This window comes from Pangasianodon hypophthalmus, chromosome 14 (genome assembly GCF_027358585.1).
Source record: "Pangasianodon hypophthalmus isolate fPanHyp1 chromosome 14, fPanHyp1.pri, whole genome shotgun sequence".
Lineage (NCBI taxonomy): Eukaryota > Metazoa > Chordata > Actinopteri > Siluriformes > Pangasiidae > Pangasianodon > Pangasianodon hypophthalmus.
The window spans coordinates 4973252-4995003 of NC_069723.1; the positions used below are offsets into that span (position 1 = coordinate 4973252).

The 21752-nt window shown below is 37.4% G+C and overlaps 1 protein-coding gene across 12 annotated transcripts in view; it reads right to left on the reverse strand.

The window, feature by feature from the left end:
- Positions 1 to 21752, reverse strand: part of LOC113544632 (arf-GAP with Rho-GAP domain, ANK repeat and PH domain-containing protein 1) — a 72858-nt gene that overhangs the window by 40857 nt on the left and 10249 nt on the right. For 7 of the 12 annotated variants that reach the window (XM_026943556.3, XM_026943555.3, XM_026943553.3 and 4 more), the window contains exons 2-3: positions 15898 to 16919; positions 529 to 632 (exon numbers count right to left, since the gene is read on the reverse strand). In XM_026943556.3, the coding sequence (XP_026799357.3) occupies positions 529 to 632; positions 15898 to 16838 (1045 nt within the window). In that variant the 5' untranslated portion in view covers positions 16839 to 16919. Of the gene's footprint in view, positions 1 to 528; positions 633 to 12567; positions 12605 to 12865; positions 13187 to 15897; positions 16920 to 21752 lie in introns of those variants that run through there. The other 5 variants (XM_026943560.3, XM_026943561.3, XM_026943562.3 and 2 more) reach the window with 5 other exon arrangements.

The window sequence follows — 21752 nt, forward strand, 5'->3', positions numbered from 1 at the left end:
TGAATAAAACAGTATCAAACAGTATGCACACAGTATCATCACCACAGTGCAGCTCAAAAATCCTCCAAAGATCAACAATAAACACGAACACTTTCTGAAAACGCAGTTCAGGCGAGACACCACAGGTGAACACCTGCATTTTTAAAACAAGACATCACAAATAATCTTCACCAGCTGACCCTGATATTCTTAGTAGCTTCTGCATTATTTTTAGTTCCAATAAATAGTAAATAAATTACTTCCTCTAATTACATATGCATATTTTCACATAATCAATAATCTTTTTGGTTAATCAATAATAAACAAAAATAGTCTTCAGATGCTGTTAGAATTAAAATGTTAAATTTCACAGTGTGTGAAGGTGCTCTCGAGAAACTTTTACAGAACATTTTGTTGGAAATCATTTATTTATCATTTATTTATCATTTGAAAGAGGAAATGTGAAGTTGCTGAAGTATTTGAATTTTAACCTTGAAAATTTAAACAGTTTGAAGTTTTTGTGTGTGAGGTTGTGTGGGAGCTACTCACGTCTCTGACAGGGTGCTAACACAGACGCTAGCTGAGAAGTTTCTACACAAGTTTTTATTTGGGCCGTGACGTCGAGACCACACAGATCATCTGCTGGAGACGAGCTGGAGGAGAAAGACAGACAGAAAGAGACAGCGAGAGATGGAGAGAGAGACAGACAGACAGACAGACAGAGACACAGAGAGAGAGAGAGAGACAGCGAGAGAGATAGACAGAGAGAGACACACACTTCTGTTTTTAGCACATATAAATACTCTAGTTCACTCTCACTTTCCACAGTTATAAACCCTTCCCCTCAGCACTTCCCAAAATCTCTTTATTTAAGCATGCTCCTGTTGACTCCACCCTGTTCTTGATTACAGACTCTCATTGGCTGATTACGTTTCCCAGAATGCCCTGAATGGCAGCACTGCTTCCTTGTAGGTGAATAAACTGAAGATTTAATCAGTTTAATTAGGAATTACTAAGCAAATTTACTGTTAAAGCCCACTTAATATCTGACACATTTTCAGCACTTCAGTAATCTGATAGAGAGAAAATTGTGAGTTTACACCAATCACAACAGACAGTTAATCTGATTAATGATATTCATGTGCTGCATAATCACATCATGACTTTAACATGACTGAGTCACATCATGACTTTAACAAGTACTGTAAAGAAAGAAAGCACTGAAGCGTCACATTTAACAGGCATTTTAGGGAAAATTACTATTTAAATTTTAACTATTTAAATGTTTAATAACACACACACACACACACACACATATACAGTCAGGTCCATAAGTTTTTGAACAGTGACCCAATTTTCATAATGCCTCTGTTTTGTCTCTGTACACCACCACAATGGATTTGAAATGAAGCAATCAAGATGTGATTGAAGTGTAGACATTCCGCTTTAATTTGAGGGGATCAACAAAGATTTTGCATTAGCCATTAAGGAATTACAGCCATTTTTACAGAGTCCCTCCATTTTCACAGGCTCAAAAGTAATTGGACAAACTAACAATCATAAATATTAGGATTATTTCACTTACTTAGATGCACATCCTTTGCAATCAATGACTGCCTGAAGTCTGGAACCCATGGACATCCCCAAATGCTGAGTTTCCTCCTTTGGGATACTTTGCCAGGTCTTTACGATAGCCACCTTCAGTTGCTGCTTGTTTGTAAATCTTTCTGTCCTCAGTTTTGTCTTCAGTAAATGAAAAGCATGCTCAATTGGGTTGAGGTGATTGGACATTTAAGAACATTTAATTTCTTTGCCTTAAGAAGCTCTTTGGTTGCTTTCGTGGTATGTTTTGGGTCATTATTCTTCTGTACTTTGAAGCACCGTCCTATCAGTTATGAAGCATTTGACTGAATCTGAGCAGAAAGTATAGCTCTATACACTTTCAGAATTCATCCTGCTACTTCTATCAGCAGTCACATTATCAGTAAACACCAGTTACCTAGTTCCATTGACAGCCTTACATGCCCATGCCATAACACTGCCTCCACATGTTTGATAGATGATGTGGTATGCTTTGGATCATGAGCCCTTCCTTTCCTTCCCCATACTCTTCTCTTCCCATCATTCTGGTACAAATTAATCTTGCATCAGGACTGGTCAGGCTTTTTTTTCTTTTAGAGGTTTTTTAACAAACCTCTAAATGGTTTTCTACTCTGGTCTTTCTGTTCTTGAGTGTTACCAGTGGTTTGCATCTTGAGGTAAACCGTCTGTATTTACAGCTTCACGAAGGCATCTCTTGATTGTAGTCTTTGACAATGATACACCTACCTCCAGAGTGTTCTTGACTTGGGGCAGTGAGGGCAGTCATGGCCTAATGGATAGAGAGTCGGACTTGCAACCCGAAGGTGAACCTGAAGGTGAACCTGGTTCAAGTCTCAGGTCTGGAAGGGATTGTAGGTGGGGGGAGTGAATGACCAGCGCTCTCTCCCACCCTCAATACCACAACTGAGGTGAGACCCCTTGAGCAAGGCACTGAAACCCCAACTGCTCCCTGGGCGCCGCAGCAAAAAAGGCTGCCCACTGCTCCGGGTGTGTGTGTTCACTTGGATGGGTTAAATGCAGAGCACAAATTCCACGTATGGGTCACTTTAGAAGTCACTTGGCTAGATGTTGTTGGTGTAGGTTTTTCTTCAACAAGGAAAGAATTCTGCAATTATCCACTTTAGTTGTCTTCTGTAGCCTTCCAGGCCTTTTGGTGTTGCTGAGCTCAACAGTGCATTCCTTCTTTTTAAGAATGTACCAAATTGTTGATCTGGCCACTCCTAAAGTTTGTGCTGTCTCTCTGATAGGTCTGTTTTGTTTTTTTCAGCCTAATGATGGCCTCCATCACTTACATTGACACCTCTTTGGACTGCATATTGAGAGCTCCCATGAACAGATACCAAATGCAAATTCAACACTTGGAATCAACGTCAGATCTTTTATCTCCTTAATTTGTCATGAAATAATGAAGAAACAGGCCATGAAACCTCTTATCAGTCAATTGTCCAGTTACTTCTGAGAGTGTGAAAATGGAGGGACTCTGTAAAAATGGCTGTAATTCCTAAACAAAATATTTTTGTTAAACCCTTGAATTAAAGTTGAAAGTCTACACTCCAATCACATCTTGCTTCATTTCAAATCCTTTGTGGTGGTGTACAGAGGCAAAATTACGAAAATTGTGTCAGTGTCCAAATAAGTCAACATTTGGTGTGACGACACTTTGCTTAAAAAAAATGAATAGTCTCAGGTACAATTTGTGCAGTTTTATAAGGAAATTAGCTGGTAAGTTTTACTGAGCATGTTGCAGACTCAGCCACAGTTCTTCTGGAAACTTTGACTGTTGCACTTGCTTCTTATTTTTGCAGCAAAAAAACAGCAGCCTTCATTATGTTTTTTTGTCTGAAAAGTGGTTTCTAAAATGTTTTTGTACTGCCTCATCTAAAAGTTTGTACTAAAAAAAATAGGGTGCCTAAGACTTTTGCACAGTACCGTGTGTGTGTGTACATACATATATACATGTATATATATATATATATATATATATATATATATATATATATATATATATATATATACATATATATATATATACACACACATACACACACACACACACACACACACACACACACACACACACACAGTCAGTATTTGGAGTATTTGGACAATGACAGAGTTTTTGTGATTTTGCCTTTATACACCACCACAATGGATTTGAAATAAAACAATCAAGATGTGATCTTGACTGCCATTTTAAGCAAAGCACTTCCATTTTCAGGGGCTCAAAAGTATTTGGACAATTGACTGACAAGAAGTTAACTGACCAGTTGTGGTCCGTTCCCTCATTACTTCAAGACAAATGAAGGAGATAAAAGTTCTGGAGTTGATATCAGGTATTGAGTTGGCATTTGGCAGCTGTTCGACTGGAGCTACCAATATGAAGTCCAAGGAGATCTCAATGCAAGTGAAGGAGGCCATCATTAGGCTGAAAAAACAACATAAATCTATAAGAGAGATAGCAAAAACCTTAGGTGTGGCCAAATCAACAGTTGGGTACATTCTTAAAAAGAAATAAAGCACTGGTGAGCTCAACAACATCAAAAGGCCTGGAAGACCACGGAAGACAACTAAAGTGATGGATCACGGAATCCTTTCCTTGATGAAGAAAAACCCCTTCTCAACATCAACAGAAGTCAAGGATACTCTGGAGAAGGTAGGCATATCATTGTCAAAATCTACAATCAAGAGACGCCTTCATGAATGTAAATACAGAGGGTTTACAACAAGGTGCAAACCACTGGTAACATTCAAGAACAGGAAAGCCAGATTAGACTTTGACAGAAAACATCTAAAAAAAGCCTCCCATGTTCTGGAATAAGATTCTTTGGACTGATGAAACCAAGATTAACTTGTACCAGAATGATGGGAAGAGAAAAGTATGGCCAAAGAAAGGAACAGCTCATGATCCAAAGTATACCACATCATGTGTCAAACATGGTGGAGGTAGTGTTATGGCATGGGCATGTATGGCTGGCAATGGAACGGGCTCACTGGTGTTTATTGATGATGTGACTACTGACAGAAGTAGCAAGATGAATTCTGAGGTGTACAGGGCTATACTCTGCTCACATTCAGCCAAATGCTACAAACCTGATAGGACGCTGCTTCACAGCACAGGTGGATAATGTCCCTAAACATACTGCGAAAGCAACTCAAGACTTTTTGAAGGCAAAGAAATGGAATATTCTTCAATGGCCAAGTCAGTCCCCTGGTCTCAACCCAATAGAGCATGCTTTTCACTTACTGAAGACAAGACTGAAGGCAGAAAGACCCACAAACAAGCAGCAACCGAAGGTGGCTGCAGTGAAGGCCTGGCAAAGCATCTCCAGAATTTGAGTTTTGAGAACATGGGCTCCAGACTTCAGGCAGTCATTGACTGCAAAGGATTTTCATTCAAGTATTAAAATTATGGTTATATTTACAATTGTCACTTTGTCCAAATACCTTTGAGCCCCTGAAAATGGAGGTACTTTGCTGAAAATGGCTGTAATTCCTAAATGGTAAAGGCCATATTTTGTGGAAACTCTTAAAATAAAGCTGAAAGCCTACACTTCGATCACATCTTGATTGTTTTATTTCAAATCCATTGTGGTGGTGTGTAAAGGCAAAATCACAAAAACTCTGCTACTGTCCAAATACTTCCGGACCTGACTGTGTGTGTATATATATATATATATGTATATATATATATATATATATATATATACATACAGTCAACAAGTTATATATATATATATATACACACACACACACACACACACACAAAACCATATATATCATATATATCCTGTTCCACACATGCACGCACATTAAGAAAGCCATATAACCTATAACTTGTTATGCATTTAAACAGAAAAGGAAATGCAGTAAGTAATGTTTAAATCAGACATGACTGATACACTTACATTTATCATACTAATAAAGTAATGAATGCTAAAAAAAAAAATATATCATTCACTGTATTAGATTCTCTTTAATATTCTAAAATATGAACTCATCCCTAATTATCACTGGGATAAAATAATAATAATAATAATAATAATAATAATAATAATAATAATAAATAATAAATAATAATAATACTTTAATATCAGCTAATTTTATCAGCTATCTAATATCTCATCCACGGAGTGACGCATTTAGAGATTTATGAATGTTGTAAAGCTGAAAATTGTGATTATAACTGATAAATGATGTACTGTGCAACCTGAACAGTGAGCGAAACAAAGCAACGCGTTGAAGAAATTATTGAATAATTTGTTTAACTAATGGTGAAAACTGACCCCTCCTCACACTGTGTTTACCGAAGTATAAAGTAATGAAAGTTCCGTTAGCTGTCCTAGCGCTAGCCTTGTTACGCTCTCATGATGTGACGCTTATCACAACGTTTATATTTATATTATCATACACATCTGTACGATCATATTACTATACTGTGGCTTACAAATATCTCACATAAAAGTACATGTCAAATGTTTATCTATTTAGAGTTACATTTAATGTTGTTGAAAGACGGTGAAACAAGTTAGTTCCTGTTCACACTTACATTCTAGCAGCTATATAAGATATAACTATATATAAGAAACCGAGAAACCGCAAAGTGTAAACTCCTCTGTCTTGAAGATGTCTGAAAACTTAAAGTTACAGCTTTACCTCTGAGTGTTACAAAGCGCTGACACTGGAGACTCTTTCTATTAATGTTAAATAAATGTCCCCTTACAGAAATCTTCACCATATCAACGATTGTACACTTTTAAAAAAAAAAATCTATTTATTATCAGTGGAGCATTCGCTGTACAAGTCCCTGTGAATGAGCCGTTACTATAGAAACAATAACGTATTAGAAGGAGCGCATTAATATAAACCTGCGCTACTGTCAGAGCTGCTGTTATAAAAAATTAATCACCTTAACTGTGTAAATATGAAGGATATTGCTATATTTTGTTCTAAAATTATTTTTGTAAATTTTCTATTGGTCATCAACATAAAATATTTTGGACCCGAATGTTCATTTTTGTTTATAAACACACAGGAAATTTTTATTATTTTTTTAATTTCAGGTATAATTCTTTTTTTTTTTTTTTTGCTCATAATGTTCTGACACATAAACAATCCATGTGCTTTTTAATGTAAGATCTTTAGAAAAAATCCAAATTCATAGGACATGAAATTTAAAAAAAATAATAAAAAGAACCTGGATAGGTTTTAAAATAATTAAACATGAAATCCTAAACCTCTTCTTAAATATAGACCAACCTGTTAAAAATCTTGCAGCTTATTTCACATTAAAGGCAGTTCAACATTTTTGGTGATGTCATAACTGGAACAGCATCTGGTTAATAATGTATCTATTATAATTAATATAAATAGTTATGGCTATTTTAGTTAACAATTATTATAACATTATAACTACTATTCAGAATTCCTTTTCAGACAGAGCAGTCATTAATATCACAGCTTCTGTGGCAGCAAAACACAAAAATAATGAAGGGAAAATGTTAATTATGGAGAATACAACTGTCATTGAGCAGCACTTTGTAAATCATTAAATGAAATGATGTCTACCAACAAAATGATCTGATAATGGAGACATTTCTGAATTCTGTAGCTATCAACTGGAATTAAATTATTATATAAATAAATTAATAATGGTGTTGTTCCTCTTTCGGCTGCTCCTGTTAGCTGATCATTGGTCCATGTATTTGATTTGTTTTACACCTGACGCAACTCTCCCCAATTTTTTTCCGGGCTTGGGACTGGTACCGAGAGCGCACTGTTGCATGCAACCCCAGTGGCTGGGGCTGGTTTCCTGGCCGAGAATTGAACCCGGGCCACAGCGGTGAGAGCACTGTAGCCTAACCACTAATCCTCCAGGGACCCCATATAAATAAATTAATAATATTAAATGAATATTAATAAAGCACGCTCATTTCACATTTTACTCCTTGTCACACTCTGATATTTGACCTGAATAACTGCACAACTCTTGCTAATATTTTTTTTTAAAAAATTCTGTTTCAGCAGCTTCCTGTTACTCAGACATGTCTATTTCCAGTAACCCCATTACTCCATCACTTAACATTCTCTGATGATGCAAACCGTAATAATCATGGCTGACTGAACACGCTACACAACACGTGACACTGTCTGTAAAAAACTGTCTGAAATCAACAGAGCTGAAATTTTTTGACCAAAAAAAAAGTTTTTTTTTCTGTCAGTAATATACTTTAACATCTCTACTTTAAGAAAACAAATATTTTTCACCACAATGATTGATATGATTTCTATTTCAGTTATTTTCTAACCTTACAGAGATCATGCTGTGTAAAAAGACAGTTTAAAAAACACAGTAGTTAAAATCAGTCTGTGTAGAAAGATTTCTAAAACCTCACAACCTGATGAGTTTTTCGGAGAGTTAAATGCCATCACCAGAATTCATTCATTTGTAATCAGATCGCGTCTGTCAAAGCCTGTGCCCAGCTCCTGCTCTGTCATTCCATCATTACCAGAACAGAGAAGAGTGCTTACAAACTCTGTACACACGACAGAGATTTCAAATGTTTAAATGAGCGAATAAAAAGCGTTTAATAAGAATAAACAAAAGTGGGTGAATGACTCAGTATTATTTCCTCACTGATGTTAGCGTGGACGGAGATCAGAGTGAAGAGACGGCGATGAGGCTCGTGTTTAACGAAATTTGTCTAACATTTTTAACACTGTTTTTCACCACATGAGGTTATAAATGTAAAGGTGGGTGCCGCATCCTTCAACGGAACTAGAATGAAATCTTTAAATGTAATTTTGAACATTAAATGCTAAAACTTTAGTGCTGATAGAGAAACACAAAAGAGAAACAGATTTCAGTTCAGGATTTCAGTTTTCACAACTACATAAAGTAGAAAATGTCAAAATTTTACCATGTGAAGTGTTTACGCAGGATGACACAAACACAAAAACACACACACAGTTAACCCCAAGACACTGCATCATCTCACAACTGTCACTCTGCATATACATGCTAAATATAAACTACTGACGCTGCAGATGAGTAAAGTCAGTGCTGAAAGTCAGCTGACGTGTAAACAATGCATCATCTCTTTATTCTGCACATCTGCACATCCATATATAACATCTTTACTAATCAAACACATAAAATACACCCAAGTCTGTACCGAGACTCAGTTTGGTTCATACTCACATGTCTAATAACTTGCAAGTGTGAGTGTTCTCTGATTGGTCAGGAATTTGGTGGGTGGGAATAAAAAAAATTACAAACTAAATGCAGCTGATGTTAAAATTTTGTACTTTTTTTTAAACTGTAAAATATAACAAATCTTTAGTTTTTTTTTTTTTTTTTTAAATAATTTGTAGTGTTTTATGTGTGTGCGTATATGTGTGTGTGTGTGTGTGTGTGTGTATGTGTGTGTGTGTGTGTGTGTGTGTGTGTGTGTGTGTGTAGCCCATAAATAAAGGATCAATGTACAGTTTATTTTTAAATGCAACACTGCTGTATTGCCGGTAGTTTGTAAACAAATCTTTATATGATCTCTGACTGAGTGCTGAGAAGCGTAAAAATGCCTTTGAGAATTGTGATCTGATATTTTTGTCATATTGTCCAGTTGCACAGTACAGAGCTACAGATTCACAACAATACGACCTCAGAGACGATCGATACCAACTGTTCTACAGTCTCTAATTAACACACTCTGTGTTAATACTGAAAAATAACGACCGCTGAAAAACTCAGAGCACCTCTCCCATGGAACAAAACACTGAAATTTCAGATACATCCACAGATCAATGCACATGGAGTTGTTTTACTTTAAATGGTTTAAATTCATCATAAAAACAACTGAATATTAACGTTCTAAAGTCTAAAGCTGAGCGGAAAAAGTAAATTCGAGTGTGGTCCTCACACTCAGGTTTATATCCAAATTAATACCAATATTAACAATAATGCTGCTAGCTAACTGATTAGCATTGCTCTGTGGCTAACACCATGCCTAACCTTGACCATGCACACGCCCTAATGTCAAATCTTGTTAGCGTTAATAATTTTAAAAATAATAATAATAATAAAAAACTATATTTCTCTGTTCTGAGTAATGTACAGTCTGTAATTACAGATGCAGTGATGCCCAAACATCTGGAAACATCTGAAAATCTGGGATCTTTTTTTCCATTTTAAACTGGAAATAAACAGACAGTTTTAGAATTTTGAAAAAATATAAACAAACAAAGGAAATGTTCAATATTGAAGATTCTGCATGATTTTTAGGTCCCTAATTAAATTTTATTAAGCGTGTGATATTGATCATGAGATCACATTAGGTCAGATTTTTTTCGAATCTGATCTTATCCATTGAAGACAAAACTCAAACAACAAATCTGATGCTACACAGACAGTCACGGATTAAGCCTCGAGCTCAAGCGTACGCTGTCACTAGGGCAGACAAGGGAACATACCAAATACTAAGAAATTCTCAAATTCATGTTAAGATTCTACTTTTCACTCAGGTTGTTGCTGAACATAATAGTAATGATAATGATCATTTGTAGTGAAATATTTAGCATTAAATTGGAGAAGAATGCAAACTAGAAGCATGTTCACTTGTACTGTCAGACTTTTAGACACCGCTGTATCCATCACAGAGTTTTTACTGCTCTCTCTCACACACACATAACTTTAGGGGCAGAACAAACTAGTGTCTATTGTAACACATTTCTGTAAAATAAAAGCTGAATGTTGAAATACAGGAATCCCAAAATGAAGCAACTTTCATTCTACATCTACATTCTAATTTTAAGATGATAAAGTAGCGCTGTAAGGACTGAATAAACCCAGAAATTAACAAACAACTCAGCTTTTTATTCTGAAAGTGTTTTTTCTGTAAGTACAGCGAGACTAACACTAAAACAGGTGCCGGGGCAATACAATGATATAATATCAATCTCGCAATACATCAAGTCACAGTACACTTTTCTAAGACATGGTGATATCTTTTTTTTTTATATATTTGTAGCTTCTCTGATAAAGTTTTCTACTTACTGAATCTTTAAACTTGTAAAAGGTTTTACAGATCTTTAAGAATGTTTCCTTTTCTCAGCATTAATTTTATTTATTGCCTGTAAAATAAACAATCATCAATTAACTTTTAACTGCAACTCTACTATTCTGCTAGCACTTAAACCTAAATATCATGATACGCAGCATGTATTGTATAAATGTACTGAAATATGGTGATATAATATTTGTGTCATATCGCCCACTACTAGCAGTAATGACAACGAGGAACTTGAGTCTGGACTCCAGCTTTAAACAGGTTAAAAAATAAATGTTATAAATGAATAAAAAATAAATGTTATAAACAGTGATGTTCCTAAAGTGTTAAACAGAGCAGTGTTACTTTCCCCTGTGTGACATTTTGACTCATCTGAAGGCACTACCGTTTTCCTCCCAAGAACAGAGCGTCCAAAAATGAGACTAATCTGTTATCACATCCTCAAGTTCTCAAAGATATTGCTAAACGCTAATGCTAAAGTGTTGCTACTGAGCCTGTGCGCAGATGACTTCAGACTGTTCTCAACTCACATTACTGAACGTGCAATAAACTTTGGTAAGCAGTAATTTTAATCTGTGGATATTAACTAAAAACAGGGGACACGCCACATTTTGCAGAGAGAGATGTTTAAATCATCTTCACATGTACACGTTTACAAGTTTGCAACTTACGGTTCTTCATAAAGTTAAATTAAACTGATATAGCCTCAACGCAAAATAGCTTCCAGATAACTCAATTCACAGCAGCACAGGCTCGTTTAACTCGTGTTTAGCTAAGGTATTTAATGTTCTGAGCAAGCATTAACAACACAGAAAAATACACAACATATTTCCTCTTGACACGAGGCATTCGGGGCATACTTTATTTCATCTTCGACCTTAATCAGCGTAGCTGTTTGAGAACTTGAAGAGTGGGTTAAATTACATTTCATTCAGCTATTTGTGAAATGACATGAAAGATGATGATAATCAGCTTCTCCTACTGCACGGGAATATTCCACTGCAAATACTAAGAACCTTTCAGAGTTGACGAGATGAAACAAGGTGAAATAAGAGCGTCAGGACCTCAGAGGGTTATCAAAAGTCAGTTCCTCATTAACATAAAGCTCAGTTTTCATTTCAGTTCTGACCTGCTGCCTCAAACACGAAAAGTTAGATTTTTTTTTTTTTTACTCACCAGTTGTTTGTCCTAATGGATTTCTAAATGTTCCATCGATTCATTTCAACCGTTGCCTTTTTAAATCAATCCCAATCATCAGATCATTAATTCAAATACTACTGAATTACTACTGAATAAAGAGGAAAAAAACAGTAAAAAAAAAAAATTTTATAAGCTAAACCAATATTTTATTTTAGATATGAAACTGTGTAGTTCTCTCAGTTCTCTTCAGTTTTATAAAGAAATCAGCTGTAAGTTTTGTTCTGCATCTTCACCATTCTTCCGCAGACCTATGTATTATCTGTGTTTACATGCTGCTGAATTCTGGATTCTGATTGGTCAGAAAGTGCTGATTAGTTTTCTAACAATAGTGAAGCTGCAAATCACTACACATTATGTTACTTTCCTTAACAATGTGGAAAAAACATTCTCAGTTTCATTCTGAAAAGGACTTTCTACAAAGAGTTCTTGCCTAAGACACAGTTTAAATAAAAAGCCTTGGGGGATACGACTCTTACGCATCTTTACATGGCGCTGTATGTCCAGTATCACAATGTTTTAATCAAAGCGTAACACTTTACACTGCTAACACACAATGTGAGCTAGCATCATGTTTAACCAGCTAACGCCTCACATCCATTAAATACACACAGTACACACTTTACTGTTCTTTCAGACACTCAGTAAGAACACACATACTAATATAATACAATTAAACAGGACAGTTTTATCTCTTTAACACTGATGGAATAAAATAATCTCTTACTATCAGGCTGAGTCAAGAGTAGTGCAGTGGAGTGTAGCGGTTAGATGAGGAAGTGTCTCACTGACGCTAAACAATACAACTGTACAAAAGCTTTCAGTGAGCTCAAGTGTCAGAAAACGTGAACGAAATTAAATACGAGAGCTCCAGCTCCAGCTCCCTGATCAACCAGTTTAACATGCAAAGAATGTTTCTCAACATCACACACACACAAAAACCACTACACTGTCACACTTCACACAAATGCCAAAAAAACAACACTCAGATAAGATCGAAAGATAGGAAGAGATGTGAGACTTACAAAAGAGAAATATGAAAACAAGCTCTCTCAAACTCTCAGCTCTCCTCTCTCTGTTTACTCACACGCTTCGAGCAGGAAAAATCCTCCATGATCAGAGACACACACATCCACAGAGTGCAAGACGATGAAAAAGAGGAAGCGTAGTGTAAACAGGTGGCAGAGAGAACCGAGTATCAGACACCCGGCTCAGAGAACCACAGTGAGACAGGAGGAGCGAGACCGGGGGGGCCAGGGGGGTTCGAGGGGGTGAGACAGGATGAGTGAGACAGGAGGAACGAGAGAACCGTGAGACAGAAGGAGCGAGACAGACTCAGCGAGACAGGAGAGGGGGCGACCGCATGAAAACAAGGCGGAAGTGTAGAGAACTTTTAGAAACATACACGCTACAGCTATGTGTATGTGTGTGTTCTTGTTCACTGGCATATTTTGGGTGACTTCAGAACTTCCTGAATTCTCTTTCCCACACACACACACACACACACACACACACACACACACACACACACACACACACACACACACACACAGAGAGAACAGAGGAATGACCCTGGACCTGTTTGTCCTCTTCTCACTGTGTACAGAGCACTCACTCCTTCCCTCTTTCCCTCAACTGCAGAACCAAAAGGAAACGAGGTGAAACAATGCACAAAGATGTCAGGAAGATTAGGAATAGAACACAGCCACAGCGACAACACACACACACACACACGCATGCACACACACATACTCATACACACACACACAGCCAGCGTTAACACTAACACTACATACATCTTTTTAATTTGGCATTTAAATGAAAGTACTTGCTGCTTTTTGGTATTTTTACAGTCTCTTTTATTTTGGTATTTTTGTTCATATATTTTTTTGTTCCTTTGTTTATTTTATTCCTTGGGTATTATCTCACTGCTTCTCGAAGCGGGGTCATTTTTAGATTTATTAAACTGTTTAACTGTTTTTTTATGCAGTGAGTTTAATGCAAACCTCGAAGAGTCAAAAACAAGTGGGCTGATAAATACTGTCCATGTGAATGTAATGACAGTTACGAATAAAATGTTAATTAATTTAAGTAATTTCTGTCAGTGGAAAGTTAAAAAACTCTTTGGCTCCAGTAAGTAGATACACATAAAATAATGAGCCTAATATTTGCATAGTTAAAATAAGGGTGTAGTGAGGAGGTCTGTAGAATTTATTTTACAGTTTAAGGGTTCACTGATTACATAACATTTTGAGAACATTCTGTATTATCAATTAATTGTTATTACTTAATTAATTTATTACTTAATGATTATTTAATTACAGCAATATGAGCTTCCACGTGTATGAAAAGTGCTTAAAGAATATATTATAAACATTATTTTTACTCAACTGTGTTTCATTAAAAAGTATGTGGAATTAAAATAAAGCAAGTTAATAATGTTTACAACTCACTTAATCAACTTATTCTCACAACTCTATGGGGCGTGTCCTCTCCGTCACATGGGGAGGAGTGTGCTTTTGAATCGAAATACACGCGACAGGAAGAACTTCATGAGGTCAGTTTCCTTCAAGTGACGTGTTGTGTGCGTGTGTGCGTGTGCGTGTGTGCGTGTGTGTTTAAAACAGAAATAAAATGGAGCTGGCTGAATGAGGAGACATCTTTTTATCCTTTTGTGAATATGAAATTTCATCAGAATAAAATGCTTTCTAAGAAAGTTCTGCTCCTGAAGTCCACACTGACATTAACTTACCATAAATTAAAAAAACTTAAAAAACAAAAAACAATTCTGACTTCAGCTGATAAATATCCATAACGGCCTCCGAGATGAAAATTGAGATTTAGCCGAGGACAAAGTGCCACTTCGACATTATAAACAGGACTGAAATACCAAGCACATTGCAGACAGATTTGAGGAAGTGGCTGAATACACACACACACACACACACACACACACACACACACAAGTAACAGCGGCACCACATGGCACAAACACCAGACAGCAGCACTTTATTCTAACTCATCAGTTTCAGACCAAGTGTAGAAAACACAGAAACTAACTTCTGAACTTGTCTGTAAGATTAGGAAATCATAAAGAAAGCCAGATCTGCTCATAGGGAGCCAGATCTGCCCTTCTTCCTCCAGAAACTGTTTCCCCCTCAGACTTCTGCTCAGTCGATCAGAAAAAATGAACAAAGAGCAACTTCAGAGCTCTTGGACAGCATCTGTTCCACTTGTAAATAAAAACAAATCACACAATCTCATTACTGCATTCTAGGTTTGAGTAATACAATGATATCAGACAAGAGTCCAATAAATTATGTACTTTTCCAAGAGTGTCGAGTAAAGCATCACACTGACCATGAGCGCTCACTGTAATCACCAGCTGACTGCACATAAACATAATTGCATGCTGATGGCACCTAAATATTGTGATACATTTTGGTGTTGTACAAAAAAGTAATATCATACAGTTTTGCTGTAATCGCCAACCCCTACTAGAAAGAATTAGCAAGCTGATTAGCAACCATGCATGTAAATCAACAAGGAAGATTTCTATGCTAGTTCACAAGAGCGAATGTGTTCATATTCTCAGGGGAAAATCAGCCATTTTTTTCTTCTGAGTACCAAAAGGTGGCGTCAGCAAAGTGGACTGACTGCAATGAAACTTCTCTGACACCACACGCTCGTGCACACACGCACACAAAATGACCACCCTCAGTTTGCATCTTACCATACACACACACACACACACACAGAGGTAAAGCCTATTTTAAATCTGTGATTCATCAGATTGTGCGACACAATCATGTGACAACTCTTCAGACCACCAAGCAGAAAAAAGGAAACAAGGCCAAAGCAAAAATCTGAGCATTGCAGCACTGAAAGCCAAGACCAGCGCACATTTTCATTCCTCTCTGACCACAAATGTGCAAGCGTCCTCTACGATAACTGTGATTTGCATAGAAACAAATCATGTATCCAACTTCAATATAAAACAATAGTTATGAAATCCAAAAGGTGAAGAGATAAGGAACTAATCAGATCACTCCCTTACCTCAGCGCTGTCGGGCTCCGGGGCAGCACAGTAGTTTTACTGGTGGCTGCTGTGGTGGTGCGGGGGGGTATGGGTGGTCTCCGGGGGGGTCTTGCAGGCGGGGTGACTTTAGGCTCTCTAGGGGTCATTACAGCATATGACTTTGGAGGGAGAGGAGGAACACCCAATTCAGCATGACCCGGTGAAGAACACTGTTCATACAGGTGGAACTGTTCTGTTGATGATGATGATGATGATGAGGAAGAACAGGAAGGAGAGACGGGTGATGGCGAGACGGGTGATGGCGAGACGGGTGATGGCGAGACGGGTGATGGCTTCCTATCTCCAGTTTGCCGCCTCGGAGCAAGAGGCAAGTTTCGTGGCTGGGGCCGAACTGGAACAGGAACTGGAGTGGGCACGGGTCTCAGCTGAGTTGCCTTGGTCAAAGATACAGATGCAAGATTGCTAGGAGTCACAGACACGTCCCCGGTGGTCATCGCTGCTGTAACAGAAACAGTTGAGAATGGTACCGGAGGACAATTCTGAGTCGCCCGAGGCGGGATTGGAGGCGGACCTTTCTTGTGAGTCACAGAATTATTAGTGGGAAGGTTTGGTTTCTGATCTTGTGGTTCAACGGTTTGTGAGCAGTTCACCTCCGAGTCAGTCCCTGCAGAAGCACGGAATTTCGTCCTTTCCCTTGGAATAGGCCTATACCCCTCCTCCTCTTCCTCTCCACTAAGCCCTCGTTCTGACGCAAAGAGCTTCTGAAGGCTCCCCAGAATGCGTTTCTGGTGGCCCGGCAAAGCCACACCCATGTGCTCCAGTTGACAGGCAGTCAGCTCCCGGCATTCCCAAACAGTTCCTAGACCCACCTCCTGGAAGGCCGGACTGTACTGATCAAGGCGGAGCCCCCCGAGCCACTCGTGAACAGACTGCAAGCCTTCTGCTGTGGGAGACAACATGGCCTCCAAATAATGCTGTACAACACACAGAGTCTCTGTTTCAGCAAGGACGAGTTTAGGTCATCATCTGAAGATAATCATCTGTGGACAATGCAGAAAATACAACTTCATCATCATTATCATCAGTCACAGCTTTGTTTTTAATTACTACTATTAACATTTACCACCACACCATCCATTGCTACTTATCACCACACAGTTGACTTCATGAATCAGAAAGTGTCAATTAAACTTCTGTAATTGTTGATATGACTGTTTATAGCTGCTAAAACCCGGGTTGTGTTAACCCGAGAATTTTATTTACCATCATTTACCGAATTTTAAAAGCACTGAGAGAAAATTCGGAAGGCCAGTCGGGTTTTGATGAATACAAATTAAGGCATTCAGTCTAGGCGTGCATGGCATTGTTCAGATCATGCCATAACATAGAACATCAAAACCGTTATACCGGTAGAAAATCCCTCTGAATACATTCATTCAGCACCAGCAGAGGAACTACACACTTCAACAAATTACTACTACTGTGGATGTGTATGTAGCAGCACTTCAAAACTTCATGTGAGATAGTGAACAACAGCAGCAAGTCACAAATAGCACTCACTGCAGCGTCTCTAAATGCTCTAAGTGCTTGAGAGAAAGAAACAGATTTATGCTAATAGAATATTATAAAGTGACCATTTTCATTGTGACCAGCACATGCCCTGATTGTTGTCAGTGCTAGCTAACTACTTTATTGGTGTGGTGTTCATGAGCAACTGTGACAAATCAGCCTAGCTAGCCAGAATCCGGAATATACCATTAACAGACTGCTCAGATTCACTGTCACTCATGCACTTCAGTACCTAAACAATGTTCAAAGGGGCAACAGGAACACTGCAAGTATGTCAAAATGTCTCAATTTTTCAAATGGCAAATAAAAAAATGACGGATAATGATTTACTGTAACGCAACCTCTGGCTATAACATAAGAACAACATTCGATGTAACTATAAACAGATAAAAAGTGTCATGTGTCATTCTTCAAAAAAATGTAATAAATTGCTGTGCAAATCACTGCGGTGAAAGAGGATTATCTTTGTATAACAGCATGGCCTTAAGTGTGTTATTCGTTACGTGTTTCCGCAGTGTAAAGCCCTTATAGCTGTGCCTCATACTGAGATAATCAGATATTTTTTTCTTTTCCACAAATGACATTGCACAGTCTCTAACAACTATTATAAAACTTGTTCAAGCTATATTAATATTTTTCTACACTGGAAAAAAATAATAAATTCAAAGATCAATCTTTGATCAATCTAAAATCAATAAACCCTGTATTCCTAAACTAACTAAAAACTAAACAATAACATGAAATTGTGTCTAATTAAAAATTAAACCAGTAAAAAATAAATAAATAAAATGAGCCAAGTTATTGTCATACTTTCTTAAACAGTATTACTTTCTTTTTCACTTTCATCTTTCCTTCCATCCATCCTCCCATCTCTTACACACACACACACACACACACACACACACACACACACACACAGGAAATGCAGCTTCCATTTATAGCAGTGTCACTGACGAAGGCATCATGTGCTGTCCTTCTGAAAAAAACACCACAGACTGAAAAACTATTTAAATATAAACAGTTAGATTTTTGGTCACATGACAGAAGTGATGCAAAACAGGTGCATTAACTTACTGCAAACTTGTATTAGTTCGGTTTTCTGTGATCTAGCGCTGGTTATGAGATAAAATTATCAGTCTCTTCTCTGTGTACTGTGTGCATCCATGATGAAAAAAAAGTCTTATGCTCATACTTCACCTCCTGGTGGTTATTATTAGAGTTTAACTACGTCGTGGGCTTAGTTTAACTGGACTTCCATATTTCCTTTCCTCGCTTCCCTTCATCATATCTTTGAGGATATGAGCAATGAAATAAATGCCAAGAGAGATGCCTTTCATCTCAAAGGGTATAAATGAATTGATTGCTTCTTGAAGAAGAATCAGACCTTGTTGATATTTTCCTCAACCTCTGCTGTTAGAGGGAATCAGAAGGAGTTTCATCGGAAATAGTTTAATAAGAGTAATATTTCAGAATTTGCTTTAACTTTTATCTATCATGATTGAGAGTTAATTAGCAATGTCCAGCAGCAGATTTTAATAACAACTATTATTAATTCAATTCAGGAAATATTTTAGATGCAGTACATACATAATTTATATGTACATTATATGTTAATCCTGGGTTGTGTCTCTTACACCAGAAAGATTTATTGTCTGGGAAATTCGGTAAATGTAAAAAGCTGTTTTGTTTGATGTATGAAAGAGTGTTATCCTGCCACAAAAGGAAGTGAACACACACACACATGCTATTGTCTTGACCACTGAAGTCAGGTTTCCTCCGAAACCACACATACCTCTCCATCTCTAACCACTGTTTAATACCCTGTTGATGTTAAACAGCCTTTACTTCTTTTAACACTACATTAACTCATAACTGGTATAACCCCAGAAGAAAGCAGGACAGTATTTCCTCATTTTTCGCCCTGTTAAAACTCTCCCAGTCTTTCTGCACTTTTAGCACAATGAAGGCACTAACACACTCTCAACATGCATGAATTTCTGCTTTGAACATCTTCTGCCAAAGTGTGGATCTCACAACAGCATAAAGATCTGAGATAGTACAGCAAATATGTAACCTCATCATCAGAGTGCTTCAAGGAAACTAACAGACTAAAACCTGACAACTTCCTGAACAACAGAGGTCTGACACTCACCACGGCTTAGAATCATATTACAGTACAGTATACACCATTAAACACAGTCAGTAACACAGTCTTCATACACAGAATCAAATCAAACCCAGACATCAAAACTTTATAAAATTCAAAGGCAGATCCTTTACAAAAAGTACAAAACATTATAAATCGATTAGAGCATTTACTTAAGTAGTGACAAATCATTACACACTCAAGGAGACATGTAAATACTTCATTAATTAGTCATATAAGAAGATATTTTGCTCCACAACATAGGTTTAAGATTCAATATTTTCTTCTTTTAACACAGGACATTTTCATGAGCATAACAGAATGTCACATAATGATTCAACATACAAACAACCTGTCTGATCTTGAATGAATAAGCATGTCAAACAGGACGAGTCAGTGCTCACATACACCCACACCCACACCCACACACACACACACACACACACAGACTTTACTCTCCTTGTGAGGACCTTCCACTGGCATAATTGTTAATGCAGCTAAATAAAGCTGAGTTAGGTTAGTTTTTAAATAAAAGCTGCAATTTTGTATACAGACATTTTTCTTTGTGAGGAACAGCCTTGAGGTCAGAACAGTCTGATAGTTCTATACTTGTGGGGACATTTGGCCCTTACTAAGATATAAACACACACAAATCACACACACAAACACACACAAACATATATGCACACACACACACACACACACACACACAAACGTATGAACACAAACATATCCACACGCGCACACATACACATGCGTACACGCATGCGCACAAACACACACACACACACACAGTGTCAGGTGACGTAAATGTGAATGTAAATGAGATCAGGTTAAGTCCTTGCATAGCAACAGACCTTTTTAATTATTAAAGAGAAAATGTGTAGCAGGGTTAATCAGGGATAGACTGAGCTCTAACATCAGTGTCAGCATTGTACTAATAAAGCAGAACGCTCTCCAGGATGTGGGTAAGATGTGTGAAGAACTAACATAATGATGTTTACGAAAGAGTCCAGAACAGAAAGGCCAGCTCAAAAAGAATATATAAACCTACAGAGGTCCAGGAAAAACTTTCACAGACAGATGGAGAGAGAAAAAAAACTTCGCTAATGTCAAAGAAATTAAAAAATGGCTGATGAAATTCTCTGAATCTTTACCCTTATTTGAAATAGCAAGAACTATGAAAATGCATGAATATGTGAATTTGTAAACACTCCCAAGTCCATTTGCCTCCCAAGCATTTGGCTCCACCCACAATCCATTTTATCCAGAAGTACTGAGTCGCTGTTGTGCTATGTCTATATATATTTAAAATTTTTTTTTTTTTGCTCAGGGGAAGTTTCAGTAGGACAAAGACCCAAAACACTGTTACAGCATCTCCAACAGGTCCATGAATAAATACACTAGCAACAAAACTGTACCTGATTTGACTTTCTACAGCTCCTCTGGCCTGATCATATGGTATCTGGCTGATTTTTCACTTCAGCGTTCTTCCTCTTCTCAGAGGAAGTGAGGTCGTTTGGCATGCAGTGTATAGGAACTAAAACAAAATTCACTCACACAAATACAGACATTCGTATTTGTATGAACATATGAAGAGTTAAGGGCCTATAAGGGCACATCATACCCACTGAAATACTGAAACTTACACCATGGTCATTTCATGGTTAAATATTACTCCACAAAGGGTTAGACCATCAACAACTATAATAAAAAATGTACCAAATATCCATCATGTAAATAATATACCTTCTTAAACATCATCTCAAACTCCTGTAATAGCAGACGAAGCAAAGTGGAGAAGTTTAATTTTAGAAAGTTCTTCTTATTAAGTAAAGCTTCTAAAGATACATCAGAGGATCATATTTTCCCCTGCATGTATGGATATATGTTGCTAAATGGCGTGGTTTAGTGCAGAGTTACACGTACAACACCCATTTTGCTGATCGCTGTGTATAACTATCCGAAACAGGACAGCTCATTTACCTCCCTCTCAACCTCTCACTGGTTTACAAAAAGTTCCTCATTCTGAAAATTAAGGAACTGGACCTGTAACAAATGCATGTGAGACAAAGAGAAGTACTTCAACAGAGGACTAGTGAAACGTGATATACAGGATACTGAAAATTACTACTAATACCCTTTACTCATTGCATTT